Source organism: Manduca sexta, chromosome 22 (assembly GCF_014839805.1).
Source record: "Manduca sexta isolate Smith_Timp_Sample1 chromosome 22, JHU_Msex_v1.0, whole genome shotgun sequence".
Taxonomy (NCBI): domain Eukaryota; kingdom Metazoa; phylum Arthropoda; class Insecta; order Lepidoptera; family Sphingidae; genus Manduca; species Manduca sexta.
In genome coordinates, this window is record NC_051136.1 from 12842055 (window position 1) to 12864569 (window position 22515).

At 35.1% G+C, this 22515-nt stretch overlaps 1 protein-coding gene across 2 annotated transcripts; it reads right to left on the reverse strand.

Annotated features, from left to right (window-relative positions):
• Positions 1 to 146: 146 nt before the first annotated feature.
• On the reverse strand, positions 147 to 22040 carry LOC115442011 (periodic tryptophan protein 2 homolog). 2 transcript variants are annotated; one of them, XM_037441434.1, is made up of 17 exons: positions 22022 to 22040; positions 21214 to 21326; positions 20514 to 20608; positions 18780 to 18908; positions 18108 to 18541; positions 17726 to 17903; positions 17297 to 17464; positions 16238 to 16490; positions 15574 to 15721; positions 14977 to 15168; positions 14522 to 14667; positions 13966 to 14113; positions 13602 to 13745; positions 12186 to 12295; positions 11429 to 11577; positions 10123 to 10330; positions 147 to 313 (listed from the first exon to the last, which is right to left on the reverse strand). In XM_037441434.1, exons 4-17 carry the CDS (start codon positions 18892 to 18894, stop codon positions 184 to 186), a joined length of 2523 nt encoding a protein of 840 aa, XP_037297331.1. In that variant the 5' UTR covers positions 18895 to 18908; positions 20514 to 20608; positions 21214 to 21326; positions 22022 to 22040; the 3' UTR covers positions 147 to 183. The 2 variants fall into 2 exon arrangements, with proteins under 2 accessions (XP_037297331.1, XP_030022820.2); XM_030166960.2 differs by lacking the exon at positions 22022 to 22040 and adding an exon at positions 21531 to 21769.
• Positions 22041 to 22515: the final 475 nt, after the last annotated feature.

The window sequence follows — 22515 nt, forward strand, 5'->3', positions numbered from 1 at the left end:
CTTTCCTACATTATCATATACTTGAAGTGGCACTGATAAAAATCCAGTGACCATTATAAAACCCTGAGGAAAACAGATGAGTTTTCAAATTCCTATTTTAATATGTAACAGTATTTATTAGGATAAAAAGACCCACAGCCAAAACACAAAAAAAAAACACATTTAATTTGAATTTGGAATATTTTAATCAGTGTCTGAGAATGTTCCGCGCCCGCTGGACTCGTTGTCGGTATCCATCGGTTCTACTTCAGGCTTCACTTCGATCTCTCCCACGGACTTGATGCACTTAATCGTGTACTTGTTGAAGTCGCATCTGTAACAAGATAATATAAATTTACTAATGTTTCATGTTTGATAAATTGAGCTGTAATGTTAACCTAACAAGTTCTTGTATTCTGTAGCATATTATACTCGTATATTATGATAGATCTTCTATATATCATAATAAAAGAACAACATAAGCTGAAAGCGTTTCGTTTTATACGCTTACCAAAATTATAATTTTCTCATCATTCCCAATCTCCTCTCTTTAAATGCCAACCAAGCACCTATAGCCGTTCTAGCTATGAAAATATAGTCTGAGCATTTCCTTTCGTTTTATATTTTAGGTAATATATTGTAATTTTTAATTGTGTTTTTGCATAAACTCCCCTTCGATCCTGAGATAATGTGTGGCCAAATAAATATATTCTCCTGACCAACCAGATTTTGAAAGTACATTTAATAATTAATTCAACCCAAACACTACAGAAACAATCAATATTCTAATCACTGATTGAAAACACGTCCAAGTGTAACATCCCGCAATAAAATCCGACCTAAGTCCCCAAAGCGTTCAAATGGGCCTAGACAAATTTTATTGTAATCGATTCGAGCGGTGTCGTTAAGACCTGTAAGCCTTGCTTGAATTCTCTAGACGATTTAGATCCCGCGCGATTGTATAGTGCAAAAGTCTATACATATTATAAAAGTCTCCAATAGCTTTCTGTCTGTATGTGATCGATTTTCTCAAAACCTACTTGGCGTGAATGGCGCAAAGGTTCGTGTCTTCGAAAAGACCGACCAGGTAAGCTTCGCTGGCCTCCTGCAGCGCCATGACGGCGGAACTTTGGAAACGCAGATCGGTTTTGAAATCTTGCGCTATCTCACGAACCAACGCATTTTGTACGTTATTACTAAAAGATAATGCAATTTTTGAGAAAGATTTTGGTTAATAATACATTACGGTTTCATCTAAATTGACTGAAATATAACGACTTCTGCTGAAGAGGTCGCGTGGTTGTAAAAAATCTCGTGGGTCGGGATTTACGCGGGAAAACACACTGATTTCCACGCGGGCACAGCTGGGCATCACAAAGGAAAAACGTCATCATTACAGGATAGCCAAAAAACAAAATTTTACATTTCATATCTTCAATTCTTTGCCAATGGAGATTCTTTCTAGGCAGATACTTTAAAAATTCATAAGTAATGTAAAGTGAAATAAAGTTTAAATAAAAACTTGACTTATAAGACTCAGTTTTACATTTTTGTCATTTGCCACAAAATAAATTTGAAGCCGTATCTCCCTCATGTTAAGAGATATCAAAGAGAGATATTTCATGAGGGAAATCGGCTTAAAACAAATTTTAAATATACAGATAGATGGAGGATACAATTTCTAGTTCATACAACATGAACTAATATGATATTTGAAAATTTCAAGGCCCGCACATATTTGTGTTATAAAATGTGATACCATAAGTTGTTTACTGGTAGCTAGATCTGCGCTCTAATGCCAAAGTAAATATACTGAGAAACGGAAGGTCCTCTCAGTCCTGGATTTGATTTAGTAAAGTAAATACGGCGTGCGTTATACCTACACAACTAACCAGCAATTTGTTTTTGTAAATGAACTTACGTAAAGTATTTACTGCGTGCATTTAACGTACGCCTGCAATTTGTTTTCGTAAAAATTAACTTAATCGTTTTTATACTATGCCTAAAAAGGGCGTTAAGAAAAATAAAGACAGTTAAATGTGGAATATAGTAAATATCTTAGATAACCAACGCCATATAAAATTTGAATCCTTAAGGATTTAATAGATTCCTCTTTGCTAAACCCCGGGGAATCCACGCAGTTTGTGACAAAGAATTACAACCCCAGTGGTTTCAAAGCTAAGTTCTAAAGCTAACTCAGCTGTGATCTGTCGTAAACTATTGATAAGTTAGTTGGAGCTTCGATTGTTCGAATAGTGAAATGTCATTTATGTTAGTTCTGAAAATTGTTTAACTTAAACAATGTAAGAAAGTTAGACAAAGAGTAAAATTGCCTGTGTGACGAAGTTGTATCATGATACGACTGCAGTGTTGAGGTCTTGGGTTCGATCTCTTGGTCAGGCACAGTGATTTTGTTTTTTCTCAGAATCAGTATGGAGTGTGGCATGTGTGCCTGATATAGCGATAGGCTCCCCACTATCGCGTCGTGGGATCTAGCTGCACCTTCGGGAATTAAGGCAAGGCACTTTGATTTATCCCCGAATGGATAGAGATAAGAGCCACGGGTAGGCTACACAGGTACACTGATGTTTGGAAGAGTTTTTAATTGAAAAGGTACTCTTCAGTCGCCCGAAATTCAAATTTGTACACGATCTTGTGAGTGGCTCGTCCTCTTTACATCATGGGAGGCATATAATTTTGACGAAGCATTATATTTATTCATATTAAGCTATTATAAACATATTATGTTAAATGTCAAAAACAATATTTTACACGCCTATTTCTACTTAAATACGTTGGTACATAGGTACATTTCTCCGTATAAAAATATCTAAAACAATATTCTAATGTTTCCTTCTTCCATCGGATATAACTTAATGGTTTACTCCAACAAAGCAAATGAGATCGCATTAGATAATACAGCACGTGTGAACAGCTCCGAAGCTAGGGAACAGGTACCGCCCACGATGGGAATCCTAGGTCACGAACGATTTGCATTTGGAATTATATTTTTCTATTTTTATCTGTAAAGACTTAATAGTTTAATACTGGAGACTTAATAGTCTTAAAATAAAACCCATTATTATTTTATTTTAGTGCTACATTCTGTTATATTTTAAATATATTACTTTTATTCTGAGAAATCTTAAAAACACACGCGCGGACGCCGCGCTGCAGCCGCGCACCACTGCACGACAAATTGCAGACGCTCTTACGTCTTTTACTTTTTCGTCGTTTGTGTTAATTTATAAAACAGCGCAGTTAATTAGAAGGCGTCCTTACGCAAGCAAAATGGGCAAACTCGCCTGTAAAATGTAGTTGAAAATATATTCTATACTACTAAAGTTTAAAACTTCGTGTATAACTTGTTACGTATATTGACACTTCACAAACCCAACTACAACTCTGGTTCGGTGCGTAGGCAGGCATTATAAAACTTAACTGAGTAAACATTTCTCCTGTTTCCCCCTAGACCGCTGTGTGGGCGAGTCTGTCCTAAATATCCCTAAGTCCACGTGCGGGTATTGATTTTGTATATTAAACAAGCATATTGACTGCCTCGGTGGCGTAGTTCGACTGCAAGCGCGGTACAACACTCTGAAGTCCTGGGTTCGAATCCCGGGTTGGAAAAAGTGTTTTTTTCTGCTCAGTATCAGCCCGGAGTCTAGAATTTGTGCCCGATGGCGATAGGCACGCCTCCAATCACATCATGGGACGGAACACACTTGGCGAAAAGTGGGTGCCTTGATTGCGCCTCTGCATACCCTTCGGTGATAAATACGTGATGTGTGTATGTATATTATCAAAATATTAACTATTTTGATTATATTAACGAACTGCACAATTGGTCACTGGGGAATGTGCTGTCTGGCGAGACGAATGACCGCAAGTTCAACACCCAAGACTCTGACTTTTCGAAGTTAGGCGAGTATTAAACTCGCCGAGCAAGTCCGTCAGCGATCCAACCGATTTGAAATTTTTGTAACTCATTTCGTTGCTTACGTGTGGCAAATTGAACATGAGATAAACGTTTAGTTTACCATTCCTTTACTCATTGCAATTACATCTTATCTTGTTTTTCATAGTATGAACAAAGAACACGAACAAGACTGTCGTGTTTCGCCTACGTAAAGCCGAGTACGCGTTCTTCAAAACCGCTAGTACAAAGGTTCCCAAACTTTTTCTCATAGACTATTTTCAAAATTTTGCTGATTATCTTGGCACCACCCTAAGGTTGACTGGTAGAGAATGCCTATGGCATTAAGTCCGCCTGTATACATTTGTGTATGAAGTGCTAAATAAATAAATAAATCTCTACCATATTCTTCAGAATTTGCAAGTTTACATGGAACAGTCGTTGAGCTTCTTATAATATCTACCTACATAATATGAAGTCAAGCCAACATTTTAATTGTTTACTATCAAAATCAGATACAATTTCGTGGACCCTCGCTTAGGAAATGTGAACCCAATTTTTTGTAATGCCAACGCACACTCCTGTCGGGTCTCTCGTGGACTCCTAAGGGCCCCGTGAACTACTTTGGGAATCAATACGCTAATATAAAATACGTCTATAACCCATTTAAAGTAAATTTATTAAAGATCTTATTTCTGGGGCGGTGGCGGGAATGAACTTTAATCGCAACGCTCAGAAATTGTATATTCATCGATATATATGTACATTTACCCCCTTATTCATAAACGTTTTTTATCTAAGGACGGAGTAAAGCTGTGATAACAAGCCTGTTTCTCAGTGCCCAACGGCACTGAGAAATAGGCATAGGGCCGTTGTGATTGGTTATTATTGTTGTATTTCAATATTAGCCAATCACAACGGCCCTACGTCTACGCACTGCGAAGACTGCCATGCCGTCAGCACTGAGAAACAAACTTGTTAACACAGCCTTACTCGGTCGTTCGATAAAAAATGTCTATGAATAAGGGGGTTAGTGTATTCATCTGAATTGAATTGTTATCCCTTCACACTGATTTTAGTATGGTGTCAATATTGATGCTTGCGGTTGTGTACGGAGTGCGCTCATAATATAAAAAGGCTAGTCTAAGTGCAGACTTGGATGTGAATAAAAAATATTAATCAAATAAGTAAAATTATTTGTTGTTGTAGTGAATAAATAGGTTATAACAGTGACGTTTTGGTTGCCATTTTAGTTCAGATTTTGAATAAATATTTTATATGGACGTTCGTGTCTATATAATATACGTCAATGTTTCAATTGATAACTTTTGTGATCGATCTAAAGAGCTATATTTTATAAATTCCGTGTGTTAGCAACCAACCTTGGTTCCGTGCTAAACATAGTTGCACGTCAAACGTGCCATTCGCGTTACGTCACGCTGGCGTTACAGAACCTCTTGGCACATAATACTGGCTGTAGCATCTTGGCATAAATAGCCTGGATATTATAGCATTACTCTGAAAATTACTTATCGATGAACCAACGCGTACCTAATCTATGTAACTTCTAAGTAAATCATAATTTCAATATTGTATTATTAATCTGAAACTTAGTGATAATGCTTGGATGTTTGTTAGAAGTAAACTCGGAAACAGTTGAACGGATTTGAATGAAATTTGGCACACACATAGACTTATATGCTTAAGTAAAACATAGACTACTTTTTATCCCGGCAACTAGCTCCCGCAGGAAATAATAAATCATTTTAATTTTTTTTTTAATAGCTGGCACTGGCATAGTCCTTACATTGATTTAAAGACTTGTAGCGGCAAAGGCTTTTAACGTGAACGAAACCGCGAACAACACCTATTCTAAAATAATTACAATTATATTTTTCACATAACCACAACCTTGATCCAAATTAAAAATGTTAACCTCAAAAAACAAACCGATATTTTTCCTTTGCAACATTGATTTACAGAACTTTACGCAATAAGAGAGTCCCATAAAATATTCTAGACGCCGTCCAGGCGACCTAGATATCGCATACAGCGAGCCAAGAATCATTGAACGGGTGAAGCGACTGGGCGGTTTTGGATCGAGTATTTAGGCCGTTTAAAGTTCCTTTACCCGTACGGAAGGTTTTATTATCCTCTTTACAGCTAGTTGAATCCCTGTCAATAACTATAACATTTCTCATCCGTATTTCTGCCGCCAAGCAGTAGTATAGGCAGTGTAACTACTGGATATAATTAAAATCTCATGTCTCAGAATGGCGAGCGCAGTGGGATACCAAACAATACTTCGTAATTCAAGGTGTTGGATGGTGTGTATACTGTTTATGGGCGGTCGTATCACTTTCCATCAGGCGAACGGCGTGATCGTCGAGTCATTTAAAGCAATTAAAAAAAAAATTACACCAGTCCAATGTAAATTAGCCTCTAACAGCAATTTTGGGTGTAAAATATTATGGATTTATACATCGGAAGTCATTCCATTTTTCTTGGATGATTGAGTTTAGTTCTTTAGAAGCTAACACCATACTTTTTTCAGTTTTATACGCGAACGAAATATAAAGTTAAAAATCAAAATTCAGTTGTATTATTGTATATCTTCTTTCTGCTCCTTGAGCGAGTAGGTATATTACCTAAAATACGACTAAATTATATTTAAAAATAAAAGTTTAATTACCTTTTATAAAACAACTCTATCTCTACAAAATTTGACTCCCTATTTACTCTTCTGAAATATACATTTTAAATACTCTTTCGTTTAAAATGAAATAGTATACATGTATAAAGGTCTTTCTCAACGCGTATGTTACATAAGTAACTATAAATTTAGTACATCCCACCCACCAGTTAATACATTAACAATACCCATGAATTAACTTAAACCTGTATTCGGAAAATCACGGCATATCACAATCATGAGATTCAATATCAATGCGAAAGCGAGACGCCGCTATGCGGACATCTGTTCGTCTCCCTCTATCCATTGCATAATGCGAGCCTACAGATTATCAGTGACGGTATCATACACTTGACCTTATTAACGTCGCACGTTGATTCAGTAGGATACATGAGATTTCGTGACAAATGATACCGCGAACAAGGAGATAACTGTCTGTGATGAGTGGGTTTTGAGGGTTTAAAATAGCTCTAAAGTCGATTGGAATAAGGTTGCTCCAATTACTCAATATAGTAATTGTGAAAGGTTCAACATATCGATGGGTCCTAAGTAAATTATCGTATCTGAAAAAATAGCGATATTCACTTTTTCAACGTTGCGTTATGTAGGTATTGTTTACTACCAAAACCAATAAAAATGTTAGAAATGATTGTTAATGAAGTGTTTTTTTCGTTTATTATCCTTTTGAATTAAATGTGTTTGGTAGTAAACAGTATGTAGATAACGAAACGCTAAAATGTGAACATCGGATTTTTTCCACATACGATAGTTTACTTAGAAGCCATTGATATTTGGACAACAATGGTTTAATAAGGCAAAAGTTTCGTGTGAAATTTAAATTTACAGGAACAAAGGTTGTATAACGTATAATAGGAACTATGGTCAACTTTGGCGAAAAGCGAAACATTTGCTTCAACAATATGTTGCCATGCGATATTGAAAATGAAGAAATTTCGAATATACGTTCACATAAAGTGTCATTTATTATTACCATACCAAAGGTAAAAACATTGAAATAAAACTATTTTTCGAATTTTATCGCGGTTTTATATATTTTAATGTTCTCCCGATGTTTCGAAGACTTTCAGACATTTTTTTTATTTTTATAATACTAAAATAGAATGTTACACATCGAAAAAAAATTATTTATCACAATTATTTATATTTTAATTTTCTCCCGACGCGACGGGACTTTATGAAGACTTTGTAGCCTTTTGAAACGGACTGAGGTGTTGGTCCTCGAAAAAGTCATTTACAATATCTACCTAAATTTCACAATTATTCATTTTCTTATCTGTTGGCAGTCGTATCTACACAAAATAATACGTAATGCAAATATGTTTGGTAAATGTATCAATAAAAAAACTATTATTTAAATTTCAACTCCCAACAGCTCCAAAGGCTCAATAAATCTGTCTCGAAGCCATTCATCACCTCACGTTATCACCGTGTCACGTGTGACTGATCCATCGACGCATCACGATAACAACTCGCATCCATCACACTTCACACATAAATAACTATAGGAATCGGCATCCGTCCGCCCGGATACAAGATCTCACATGTGGGAATAATGATAAGGAAATTTTGGAAATTAATATAGTATTAACCTTGCATACAGGGTTATTTCGACATTGAGTTAATAAATGGAACCATATTTGTCTTTTTAACTCGCCTTATAAAATTATTGTAACCATAGATACATGGTAAAAAAGTGTAAGTATCAAATTAAAAAAAAAATATAAAAAAATTATTTTGGATTTTATTTGCCCTAAGGAAACACGAAGAGAATTTGTCGTTGAAACTTCATACTTTTAGTCAGAAATACACTTACACACACCACATTCAGACTAAACTAGAAAATGAAAAAAATAACACTAAAACTAATAAACCTTGCTTACAGGGTCACTTTGACATTGCTAATATATAAAGCTGATGAGTTTATGTGAACGCGCTAATCTCAGTAACTACTAAACCTATTTTGATTTTTTTTTTACCAAAGCCTTGTTACTCCTGTGTGGTATAGACTACTTTCTGTCCCAGAAAAACTTTTTTGCGCTGGCGAAAACGCAGGCAAAAGCTATTAACAATAAAAATCATTCACGGGAACCCACGGTACAGGCTTGCCTAGTGCATTTCGTACATTACTGTAAAATTCATACATTGTATAGATCGTTTGTGTTAAAGAAAATATTTTTCAATATTATTATTTTTTTCATTTTCCTCTCTATGTTTATTTATTTATTTATTAAAGAAAATCCAGCCACAAATTGTTACAATAATTCGTGTACAAATATGAAAATACAATTAACATAACTTCTATTTGCACAATTATAATGTTGTGGTTATTTAGATTTGTCTGTAGATTTATCTATCGAGTTACGGAGTATTGCAAGGATTATTTAATAGTTGGGCGTTTGAAATCGTACAATAGACTAGAGTTGTTAATGGATACATCATGCACATAACATATGAGTGATAGTCGTATAGTGTTATTTCATTTTTAGGTTTGAAAGTAAACCGACTTTTGTGACTTGAAACGACATTTTGGTTGATCGTGAACATTTTCTTTGGAGTGCTTTATATATTTAGGTGTTATATGTTATTAAAGAAATATATGTCTCAAAAAGATTATATAATTACGTTTTTTATTAAGACCAATAGCATCCAAATAACAACTTGTTTTCGGATTTTTTATACTATAATTTTTTTCCGACGTATGAGGTCGATTGAAGAGATAAACTATTATCCCTCCCAAGTCGTCACAGTTATGCCGGCCTCACAATAGGGTTTACTATGTTCGGTTTAACAAATATTCAATAAGTAATAGCGATTACGAAAAAGAAGCTCTATTGTCCACCAATAGAGCTTTTTAGATATCCACGTCCCTTATTTAATTGTAGATTCAGCAAAACAAACCTTGGTAGTCACTCGCCTGTACCTCGCCTATCCAGATTATATAACCGAATTGTAGAAAAATCTAATTGTATTGACATATTTAATGACTCTCTATTTTCAAAAAGAAAATATTGAATTCGCTTGTTGAAACCTAAATCTAGTTATATATTCAGTCTTATATTTAGAATATACTGCACTTATGGTGCAGCCAATCGTTTACTGGTATGTAATAATATGTTCATGCTGTGACAGCCTGTAATTAAAACTGAACTGCAGCAATTACTTACTAAATAAATAAATTAAATTCGGTAAAAAATGGGGCGGAATTCATACCTATAATTAAAAATTTATATGTGCAGGAGTCGGCGCGTAGTGGGGATAACACGCTTTCTCTTTCTTTCGCACGCGTCAAACCCCTTATGACGTCACAAGATAGTACTAAGCGACTATTTTTTGTCACTTAGCTTCTTCATAACATTATATCTTGTTCAATTTTTACCGGATTTTGATCGTTGTTCATGTTTTAGATTTTAAACGACGTAAATTTTTGATAAACTTAATAAAGAAAATTTAAATAAAGCAGCCTATTATGTTCGAAATATTAATAAGAAATATATAAAAAATGTAATATACTCACATTTTACTCAGCTGTGAATATTTAACAGTGAGCACTTTCTCCAACGCCAGCAGCACGCTGGGCGGGAACTTCTTCTTGTTCCCCGATACCAGCGCCTTCACCCACAGGAGCAGGTGTTCCAGATGTCTGCTGTCCTCCAGGAGACGCGCTATGGAGCCCAGGAGGCGGTCCGCGTAGTCATCGTCCAGTGTTGATACTGTAAGGTTTACTGTGGAACGAAATATGTTTTTGTGGAGTGTTAACTTGTAGAATATTTAGAAATCAAATCTAGCAGCTCATGTGATAAGAGCCTTTCGTTTAACTATTATCCGTGGTGCTTTACAACTGGCTTATCTAGTTGTAAACCTCCTATACTTGAAATAAAATGCATCTTTCGTACATTATTTGTGTCCCTCATTCTCTCACTGCTATGTAGGGACAATTAATATTTCCAACTCCTCCCTATCTTTCTATTTGATTAATTTCGTTGCGGGGTAATGACATATTAGTTTTCCCTGAGACTCACCGGGCTTCACCGCTCGGTGTCATAAAATGCGTGCTACTGCTGATCCTGGCTTACAGGAGTTATAGTGGTTGTGAGGGCGGTAATGTCTCTAACTTGTAGGAAATAATGTTGCGGTTGAAGCGACCCACATTAAAGTTTTAAAACCCGCCACGGTGGATGGGGGATCAGCCTGTATCAGGTTCCAATAGGCCGGCGAAATTATATCGACTACCGATGGGTAATCGTCTCTCGTCAGTAAACATTCTACTCGACCCCACTGTACTCACCATCAGGTGCAGTGAAGCCACTTTGCAATACACATAACAAAAAAAGGAAATCTTTGTATTAACAAGAACACACCCCATTCAACTTGTATGCCCCGCACATATATTTATTTAAAACTTTATTGTACACTGTAAATATTAGAAACAAGACAAATACGTATACAGACGGTGGAAATAATTAAAACATTGGTGGTACAAATGGCGGTCTTATCGCTCGCGGCGATCTCTACCAGAGAACCATTGGATGGAGATGATAAAAATAGTTTAGGCAGTTTAGGGCGTACGTAAAAAAAATATTGTTTATTTATTTAGGAGAAAACAATTACGGTAGAAACCATTTATAGAGACGTCGTTTATATTTTATAACAACTAACCGCCATATTCAATAAAAGATCTCAATCGCTTTTTCAATCTATCTCAAAACGAACCAATCAGAACAAAGCTTTTTTACATCCTTACAAATTAGTTATTTTGATTGATCCATTCTCGGATCTAAGATCAAATTTGGATCGTTATTGTAAACGTCGGTTAAACTTACTGTCTGTCGGCGGCACGGTCTCCACACACTCCTGTATGATGGCCAGCTCGTTGAGCTGAACAGCACCGGTTAAGGCTGAGCCCCAAGCTCCTTCCTTCAACAACTGTTTGACCGCGTACGGAGTCGAACTCGCTTCCAAACGGTACGGCCTGGACGAGGGAATAAATTAGATGTTTATCGAACTTTCAAAATATTTTGAAGTGATATTAAAACAAATACCAAATATTAAGTAGGGGTAATGTTTACCCATCTTGCCGTAGTTTTATGGAACAAATCAAAAGAAACAAACAATGCTAAAGTAGGTCAATCGACTTATGCATGTTCCCGAAAAAAAATCTTAAAATTTCATATGTTAGATTGAAAAGAAAGAAACGTCTATAGTTGGAGTAGGGTAACACATTGTTCAAACATTAAAATTAAACAATTTATCGGATTTTATCGCGGTTTTATTTTTTTTGCTTTTGTTCTATAAAATTAAAATATAAAAACCGCTATAAAATCCGAAAAATAATTAAATTTTAATGTCTAGCGTTCGCGTAAACATAAGAAATCAATACATTGAACATTGTGTTTTTTTCTGGACGACATGTCCATACCGCGACAAACAGGTTGTCAACTGAGCATACGCTGTGTTAGAATGTGAGAAACACAGCACTGATTAGATTCACAAAAGAGTATAATTGCATTATATATACAATTAATACAGCCGTGATAGCATCTAAGGATTCGTTTCAAAAAAATATTGCCCATTACCCACCTAAAAGTGCCATCGATGCCTGCGAACTGGCTGTATATCATGAGTCCCTCTGTAGCCGCCACCGCGAAGCTCTCACCGGTAGGCGAGAACCTCACGCAATGCACGCGCACCTATAAACAAACAGCATCTTAACACCAAACACAAAGTTATTGAAGCCTCTATTATTAGATCGAAAAATTTAATTTTCTGCAGTTTAAGTTGGATTTATTTGCAAATTAATATGCATGCGGAATTTTGAAGGTGTTGTGTGAAGTCTACCAATCCGTACAGGGCCAGCGTGGTGGACTAGGGCTTTATCCGTCTCAGTAGTAGAGGAGGCCCTTGCCCAGCAGTTGGACAGTATATACTACAGGGCTGATCTATACTATTATATAAAGCTGAAGAGTTTGTTTGTTTGTTTGTTTGTTTGTTTGTTTGTTTGAACGCGCTAATCTCAGGAACTACCAGTCCAAACTGAAAAATTCTTTTTGCGTTGGATAGCCCTTTGTTCGTGGAGTGCTATAGGCTATATATCATCACGCTATACCCAATAGGAGCGGAGCAGTAATGGCTAATCTCAGGAACTACCAGTCCAAACTGAAAAATTCTTTTGCGTTGGATAGCCCTTTGTTCGTGGAGTGCTATAGGCTATATATCATCACGCTATACCCAATAGGAGCGGAGCAGTAATGGCTAATCTCAGGAACTACCGGTCCAAACTGAAAAATTCTTTTTGCGTTGGATAGCCCTTTGTTCGTGGATTGCTATAGGCTATATATCATCACGCTATACCCAATAGGAGCGGAGCAGTAATGGCTAATCTCAGGAACTACCGGTCCAAACTGAAAAAATCTTTTTGCGTTGGATAGCCCTTTGTTCGTGGAGTGCTCTAAGTTATATATCATCACGCTATGACCAATAGGAGCGGAGCAGTAATGAAACATGTTGCAAATACGGGTACAATTTATTAGTTTTGAGAGTTTCCGTTGCGTGCGCTGCGTAAACGGTTAAAGTTATGCAACAATGATGTATGACGGGATTGTTCCTCTTAAAAAGTTCTAAAAAATATATTATAAAACAATGTCCCCCGCTGCGTCCGTCTGCCTGAACGTCTTAAACTCAAAAACTACCCAACGTATTAAGATGAAATTTGGTATGGAGACAGTTTGAAACCCTGGGAAGAACATAGGCTCCCGGGAAACTACTACTTTTATAATGGAAAACTTTAGCCTGAAAAACTTTATAACGCGGGCGGAGCCGCGAGCAAAAGCTAGTATTAATATATATGCAAATAAAAACTGTAACCTGTGTTGTAAACATTCTCTTGCAGTTTAAAATCTACTTTTCTCCAAGATACGAATTACACACACACACACACACTAAACTCCGTCAAAATCGGTTTAGCATTTTAACTTTTTTATTTGAGTATATCGTCACCTCAGGTTTGACCCTCCTGTCGGCCATGTCTCCCTGCGCCACTCCCGGCAGCCGGATATTGACGTCACCACCCTCGAGGTCTCCTCTCTCCTCCACTAACGCCATGTTGCCGAACTCAGTCAGCAAACGTCGGTTTATGAAGTCCTAAAAATAAAGCATCGTAATTGAATTAATATTAAAAAAAAACAATATTATATTGAAGTTTAATGTTTACGTTGAGAAAAATACAGAATATAAAAACATATAATAATGTAAAACAATATTTTACGTGTCTATATAATTGCCAACTGACAGCAAATTGCAAAAAAAAAAAAACAAAAAAAATGTTTTTTCAGTAAAAATTTGTCAACAAACGGTCACTCACATTCACAGCATCTATAGACCTATTCTGCGTGATGACGAACTTCTTGATAAGTATTGACTCTTTAACACTATACAGACAGACGTGTTTTGAGTTTCCAGCTCCCAACAAACATGATCCATCTGCAGAATAGCATATTGTGGTGAAAGCCCTGTCAAAGAAGAAATAATTAGTATCAAAGATGGAATTAGTTAGTTATAATCAGGTGAAGTGGAGAATCCAAATTAAAGCCTGTTAGAATCCAAATTTCAGTGACACTATATTTATATATTTTATTTTACAATTTCTTATAAACATAATAAAATTAGTATATCATGAATTAAGAATATTTTATATTAATGTTATGTGTCATAAAAAAAATGCTATTTTTTAAGTTACATCACTAATTTAGTAGTCGTTAAAGTAATTCCAAAATCAATAATATCAGGATATGTATTGATTTCCGCAGTCTTCAAAAAGTTGGGAAAAAATAATAATTAAAAAAAAAACGCAAAATATATTTTTTTATTCCGTTTAACGGATAACCTATACTGATAATAAAAGGATAGGTTATACATACTTGGTTTTGAGCATCTTCTCCGGCGTGATGAGGTCGGTGTCGGCCCTCCCGGCGCCGAGGTCGTTGCGTCCCTCCACGCTGGCGGTCTGCTCGCACGTCGTCGCGTCGAAAAACGTTATGTTGCCGTCCAACGTCGACACTGCTAACTAAAAACATATATTTGTTATAGATGTTTAATAGCATTTAATAACGTTACTTCTGTAGTGTTTGTGGTAAGTTTTTCCAATATGAAATATGCCTTCAGTCATTCAATTATTAAAAATCTTACAAATTTGATAAAAGACCTTGTATAAATATTTACACGCAGATAGGCCATATCAGTGCTTATTAAATAGGTTATTTTTCAGCCCAGAAAAACAAATGAAACAAAGACTTTTATAATGAATTTTTTTTCATGCAGATGGAGCACATTTATATTTTTTTTTTGCAGACTTAAATTTTTATGATGACCTTACCTCTTCGCCATCGGGCCTGAACGCGACCTGCAGCGCGTCTGACGTCAGCCGCAGCGTCTCGCAGTCAGTACCACTCTCTATACAGTTCCACAGTCTCACGGTCTTGTCCCAACTCGCCGAGGCGAGCCGAGAGCTGGCCAGCGTGGGACTGAATGATAAACACGAGACCGGGGCTTCGTGACCGCCTAGCACCTGGAATGGAAAGCATTATCATAGCCACAGGAAAGGATGTTGAATATATCCCCTAAAGAATTCCAAACCGACCTGTTAGAAGAGCCCCGCATTGTACAGTCCGAGCTGCACAAATGGGAATATGGTTTTATATTTATTTGGATATGTGTTTTTTTTTTCTAATATAAAAAAAATTATCATTTATCCTTTTTTTAACCGACTTCAAAACAAGGAGGAGGTTCTCAATTCGACGTGTATTTTTTATGTAACCATAGCAACAGATTAATTTTCTTTCTAAGACTAACACACTTTACGGACCAGACAACGTAAACTACATTTTAACCCAAAAAAAAAACAATCCCATGGAACCTAACAAAAATAATTTATTTGATCCTACACTAGAAAGTGGTGATGTTTTATACTCACATCCAACAATTTTCCAAATTTAATGGACCATATGAATATCTCGAAGACATCCTGTCCCCCCGCTGCACACAGCTCGCTGCTGGAGTCGACGCCGACGCAGCTGAACTGCACCAGGCTCGGAGATGTCAGAGTGCGGAAGTTACGGTACCTGGAGTGTATAGGATGTTAGGAATTATTTTATTATTTTATTTTATATAAGTAACGTTAAAATATAGTTTAAAAATGTGTGGCATTTGACATGGTTCCAATTTTTTTTTTTATAACTTTTATTGTTTTTGTACTCATGCTTGTTCACTTTTAGGCTTAACATGTGCTACCTTATTGTGGAAACTTTGCTGGAATGTGTGATATTTAATCTTTGTTTATTTTTTGGCTAATATTGTTCTGTTTGTTTTCCGAATATGAATAAGTAAATATAATTCTCATGCATGTAAATTGTAAACATAATAGACGCAATGTTAATTTAGTTAAAAACATTCAATTTGTCTTAAATTTACCGCCGCAAATAAACGATCCCAATTTCAATCTTCTATCCGATCTCGATTAAACAAACGATGAATCATCACAAAAAGACAAACTGATTAATCCATTTTGTGATTGAACGAATAATTCGATTGATAGTTACTGAAATCGGCGATTAGTCGATATAAAAAAAAAATCTTACCTTGTCAAATCATAACACCTAACAGTGCCATCTAGCGACGACGATACGAAAAACTTCTTATTCGCACTGAACACTATACTGGTGACCGTTGACTTGTGTTCGCTGAAGGTGACAAAACAGAAGCCGTTGGTCGTGTTCCACACTTTCACTTTCCCATCGTACCCTCCTGTGACTAGATACAGGCCATCAGGAGAGTATGCCACGCATGTCATGTCTAGAGAATGGCCTTGCTGTTTCATTACGTATTGTTCACCTGGAAAATAAATTAATATTGAATAATAATTTCTTATGTTTACGCGAATGTTAGATGTTGGTTGTCCGAAAAATCACACAGGACGTGAGCATGTAAGCTACAAAGCTTTCTGAACGTCAGGAGAAAATCATAATATAAAAAACCGCGATAAAATCCGAAAAAAAGTTTTGCTTCGATGGTAATACTGACGACCTCCGACCCGCTGGTCCGACGATATTCGTAGGATCGCCGGTGGACGCTGGATGAGGAGAGCGGAGGACCGGGCAGCGTGGCGCGCTTTAGGGGAGGCCTATGTTCAGCAGTGGACAGCTGTAGACTGATGATGGTAATACTGAATATTCGAAATGCTTACATACACGCTATATCAGATAATTTTTCAGCAGGATTTTTTGTTCCTTATTCACAACAGCGAAGCTGCTGCCAAAAAACTGCAGCAATATAATAAAAAACTTTCAATAGCTTCTTAAGTGTATTGCGTTCTGGGATCAGCCTGTATATATTCAATCTTAAACAGGGCTGTATAATTTCGTCGACTAATGAAAAATAATCGTCTTTCGTTAGTTGCTACTCTATTGGGACCTTACTACACATACCATTGAGTGTAGAGGAGTGACTTTTATTATTATTTTTTATTTATTCGAGTAACATAGAACTTATATTGTTAGTAAAGAAAACAATATTTCTTAAAACAATGTTAGTAATTAAACTTTACCACAACCATAAAAAAATCATAACCTAAAAATTACACTGGCTATTATATGGAACATGATATGGTGGTCACAAAAAAACATCTGAACGTTACTTACTCTGCCATTCCCATACAAGTAACTGTCCTATATTGGGACAGCCAAACGCTATCCAGTCTCCGGGCGAAGATATTGCGATACTGCTGATCCTGTGCTCTGATATACTCAATGTGTGAATGAGATTCACATCCGGCATCTCATGTAGAAAGAATATGCCATTAGAAAAACCTGGACAAGAGATATTTGATTTAGTTGACCTATTTACTTGTAATTAAGTGTAATGAAATCAATTAATACAATACAAAAAAATATGAAATTAATATGTGTAAGAAATTTTCCGACATTAACATTTCTAAGGGCAAAGAATATTTTAAAAAGAAAAAACATTTTAAAGACCGAATAGGACAAAAGTTTAAAGATAAGAAGAAAAAAGCAGAGGGGAGATAAACAACATTAGAAAAGAAGTAAAGTACAAAAACAAACATTTACCTGTAACTAACAATTTGGTTTCCTTGTGGTACTGCACTGCTGTGAGTTTGACCTTCCTGTCGGCTATACGTATCGCGTCGCCAATGTAATGCCGGCCCAGTTTTGCATAAGTTAATCTTTTCTCTTCATACTCTGCTATTTCTCTTTTTACTTTATCTTCCTCTTGGTCATCGGGTTCCTTGAATAATAGAATTATAATAGCTTAAATGTTACTTAAGTTGATTCTTATCATAATATTATGTTAGGTGGAATAAAAATCATCTTATATCTCATTCAGGACGAACAAAGGTATATTCTACTATAAAAAAAATTTAAAATTCTTTACGATCTAGATTCATTCATATACAACTATTATAAAATCTTCCGAACACAAAATAAATACCTCAAATTCCTTATCTTTCTCAATAACATCCTTCTCATTGACTTCATCTTCACTTTCCTCCTCCTTTCTTATCTTCCGCTTCTTCCTTAATGATATTTGAACTTCCGATACAACGAGGTCATCCGAATCTATCGACGCTTCCCATAAACACACTTGACCGTTTCTACTGACCGATATTAAGTCTAGACTCTTCTTCTCAAAGAATATCCCCACTACTTTATCCGTATGCCCACTCAGTGTGTACGTATTTATATTATCTAGGTAATCAACAGTGTAAATTCTGGTTGTTGTATCTTTGGAGCCTACTGCCAAGATTTTTGAGCAGGACGACCAGTCTAAGCAGGTGACGTCATCATGGGCTTTTTTGTAAACCCGTTTCATTATGAACGAACGAAATTCACCAGTGAATGTGCAGGGTGCTGTCATAATGAATACTGTGAAAAAAAATATCATGCAATTATAAATCACTACCTTTGCCTATAGCTCCATCTGTATGAAAACAGTTTTTCCAGGAAAAATATTTTTTAGTTTCCTATTAATAATAAAATATTCACAATCAGTTAAGTGGTTCTTGAGATTAGCGCGATCAAACTCTTCAGCATTATAATATTAGTATAACTTTACATAATATTATATTCTTGTGCAAGTATAATACATAAAATTCTTTATTACCTGTATCATCACAGCAAGCAGCGAAATACGCACCATCAGGGCTAAACTTAACAGCATTCACAGCTTGTTTGAACTTATACCTGTGTATTACGGTGCATGTTACTAAACTAATCATTTGCGCTTCACCCTCTGAAAAAAACATATTAGTAGTTTTAAAAAAAAAATGTAATTTATAGTTACAACACAAAATATATTGAAATAACTACTATTTTATTATTACCCATAATTTTATTTTAAATATTAACAAAACACTGAATCTAACTGTTATGAAAAGGGCTAACAAAAAAATTACAACTGTAGACCCAATAGTTTAATAACAATGTTAGTCCATTGAAAAGTTACATTTGGGGTTGCGTTTTTTAGAGGACGCAATTTTATTTTTTTTAAGTGTAGGGGGGGTCAGTCTAAAGCTAAAACCAAGTTTGTGGGGTCGCCACCCTTGTCCCACGGCCGCCATCTTGAAAATAGGGGTTGAAATGGTTTTTACGATGTATCTCTTAAACAGTTTATCTGACAAAAAAAATATATAAACATTTTTGTTTCAAATTAAATTCTCTACAACTTTGGTCTAGTAACTTTTTGTCGTAGAACTATAAATAAAAAAGTTATAAGTGAAAATGTTAAGAAATTCAATGTTAAGCAATATCCATTGCAACGTCATCAGAACGTGTGTTTATAAGGTTCAAAATACTTTTTTGTACTCTCATTAATACCCAAATACCCAAGGGACCATTAGGGAACAAAAGAACATCTGCCTGCTATTATTATTATTATTTCTAACCTCTCTTATTGTAAGAATAGCTGATAATATTGTGTTGAAGTTGTCGTTCAACTTATATCTTTTAGTTGTGCTGTGCTTTAAAAGACTTTTAAAAATCAAAATGCTAATAAAAAAAGTAGTTTTCACTAAAGTTACAATCGTGTCTAAAATCATTCGAAATCGCCTTCACAATTAAAAACAGAATAAAATACATCCGCACGTACAGAAATATGTAGCACAACTAAAAGATATAAGTTAAACGACAACTTCAACACAATATTATCAGCTATTCTTACAATACGAGAGGTTAGAAATAATAATAATAATAGCAGGCAGATGTTGTTTTGTTCCCTAATGGTCCCTTGGGTATTTGGGTATTAATGAGAGTACAAAAAAAAGTATTTTGAACCTTATAAACACACGTTCTGATGACGCTGCAATGGACATTGCTTAACATTGAATTTCTTAACATTTTCACTTATAACTTTTTTATTTATAGTTCTACGACAAAAAGTTACTAGACCAAAGATGTAGAGAATTTAATTTGCAACAAAAAATGTTTATATATTTTTTTGTCAGATAAACTGTTTAAGAGATACATTGTAAAAACCATTTCAACCCCTATTTTCAAGATGGCGGCCGTGGGACAAGGGTGGCGACCCCACAAACTTGGTTTTAGCTTTAGACTGACCCCCCCTACACTTCAAAAAAAATAAAATTGCGTCCTCTAAGACACGCAAGGTAAGGCCTAAAAAATGTAACATTTCAATGGACTATGTGATAAATTCACCTCTCATAAAAAAATTACATCTATAAAAATAACTTTCAAAATACAAAATTTTGGGCAACATGCATGGAGATTAAACCTATGCTGATTGAGATCTTCTATCGACCTGCTTCAGTTGTTGATATAATCGTCTTACAATCTACAACAATGTTCACTAAAAAGTAAAGTACTACACAAATATACATACTTTCATTAACAGCCAACAGTGTTGTGCCATTTGGAGAAACATCTACAGCTGTGTAATTATAGTGGCTCTCAAATGACAATGTGTTGCTTTGATTCCTAAAACAAATATACAAATGGTGTTTAAGTAAAAGAATGTACTTAGACAAGTTTATTATGTAATTAGGTCTTTCAATTTATATGTGGGCATACCACATATGCTGCAGAAATGATGGGTTATAGTGTAAACCAGTTCTTGAATGGAGACTAAGAACTGGTCATAGAAACCGGGCAGGCCTTCAATGAGGTGCACCGACAACCTGGTCCAGGTGTGGGACATACCTGGATGTGGACTGCCCTGGATAGAATAACCTGGCGTGCATTGCATGAGGCCTACTCTCAGTATTGGGTAAAGGAGAAAAAGAGCTTTTCCGTGTGGCTTTGCACATGGGAAAGAGTTAAAAAACACAGCTGAAACAAATAACAATCCAAATATGTTTTTTAAAGTTGCTATATTTTGACATGTACTAGTTTTAACTTAGTCCACTGATGACTTATAGCACACCAATAAAGCTGTTACTTTATGTAGATTTTTTTCTGATATAACTGCACAACGTATCGAGCAGAACCATTCTAATTATAAGGAAAACAAATTAAAGCATCACTCTTATATAAAAAGTCATTTGTCATTCATTTCATTTTAAAAACAGAATGTTTGTACTTACTGCTTAAGATTATACACTGTTATTCTGTTCCCGACAGGACTGATGACGCAGTTGCCGTCATTGGAGAATAACACGTCGCCTTTTCGGTACACAGTGCCCAGAAGATTTTGAAACTAAGAATAAAGGTTATGTATGATAAAAATAAAAATATTACAAGTATTAAATAAAATATTAAGTCTTACGATATTCCTCCATCGAACAGTAGTATAATATAAATTAATAGTACTTAAAAAGGCTTTAAATATATTCTAATTTAGTTATAACAAGTATGTGTGTACTTCAGAACATAAATTCAAAGTTTTTGAATGTTAATTTACCTTATAATGATACTTCATCTTGGCACGATATTTAAAATCATTAATAAACTTTTGTTTGTGTTATTTTTTTATTAAATTTTACGTAATATTGATATAAAATATAAATAATTGTTCACAGTTCCCACGCGAAAGCAAAACAACGTGACTTTTTGACACTAAAAATCAAAACATACTTTGAAGTTTGACAGCAAGAATTTTATAGCGTGTTCCGTATCATAATAATTGGTCTTTATAACATTATTCAAAATATAGTCACTGCTATTAGGCGATGTCAGCTTTTGTAAGACACAGATAAAAAATATTTGCTATGCTAAAATTCAAATTTTATGAAAATCTTTGCAGAACAGAAAATAAATAAAAAGTTTGAGAGGAAAAAAGATATTACAAATAAACCAATAAATAAACACATAACATTATTTATATAGCATTACACTTATGAATTATTTAATAGACGTAAATTTTAGAACCATAGAAAGAAAATATTGACCTACTTTTTATCTCCGAATACGCTACCAGCTCTAAATTCAAATAACAACCATAATATTAATAACTTTTTTCTACTATAAATTCTCATATGAAATTATAAATTCATTTAGAAACAAATTATAAAACATGATAAAAATAATACCATACATATACAACAAAATATTATCTAAATTCACAAACGTCAAATGAAATACTTAGTGTATCCCTTGCATTTTTAAACTATTATATTATAGATGAGGCTTCACTGAAAAATGAGATTGAGTAATATTCTAACGACGAGAATTTTATACCGATAAACTTATGCTTGAATACCAACTCATATCGTCGATCGTCCATTCAACTTCAATATAGAAACCAAAAATAAATGAAGGTGCCTTTCTTTTAAGTCGAATACTAAGGCCGCGCTGAGGTTTAAGATTCAATTTCCGCATCGGAAAAGTAATAATCACTTTTGCTATATCATGGGACAGAATGCATTTAGAGAAAAATTTGTTCACTA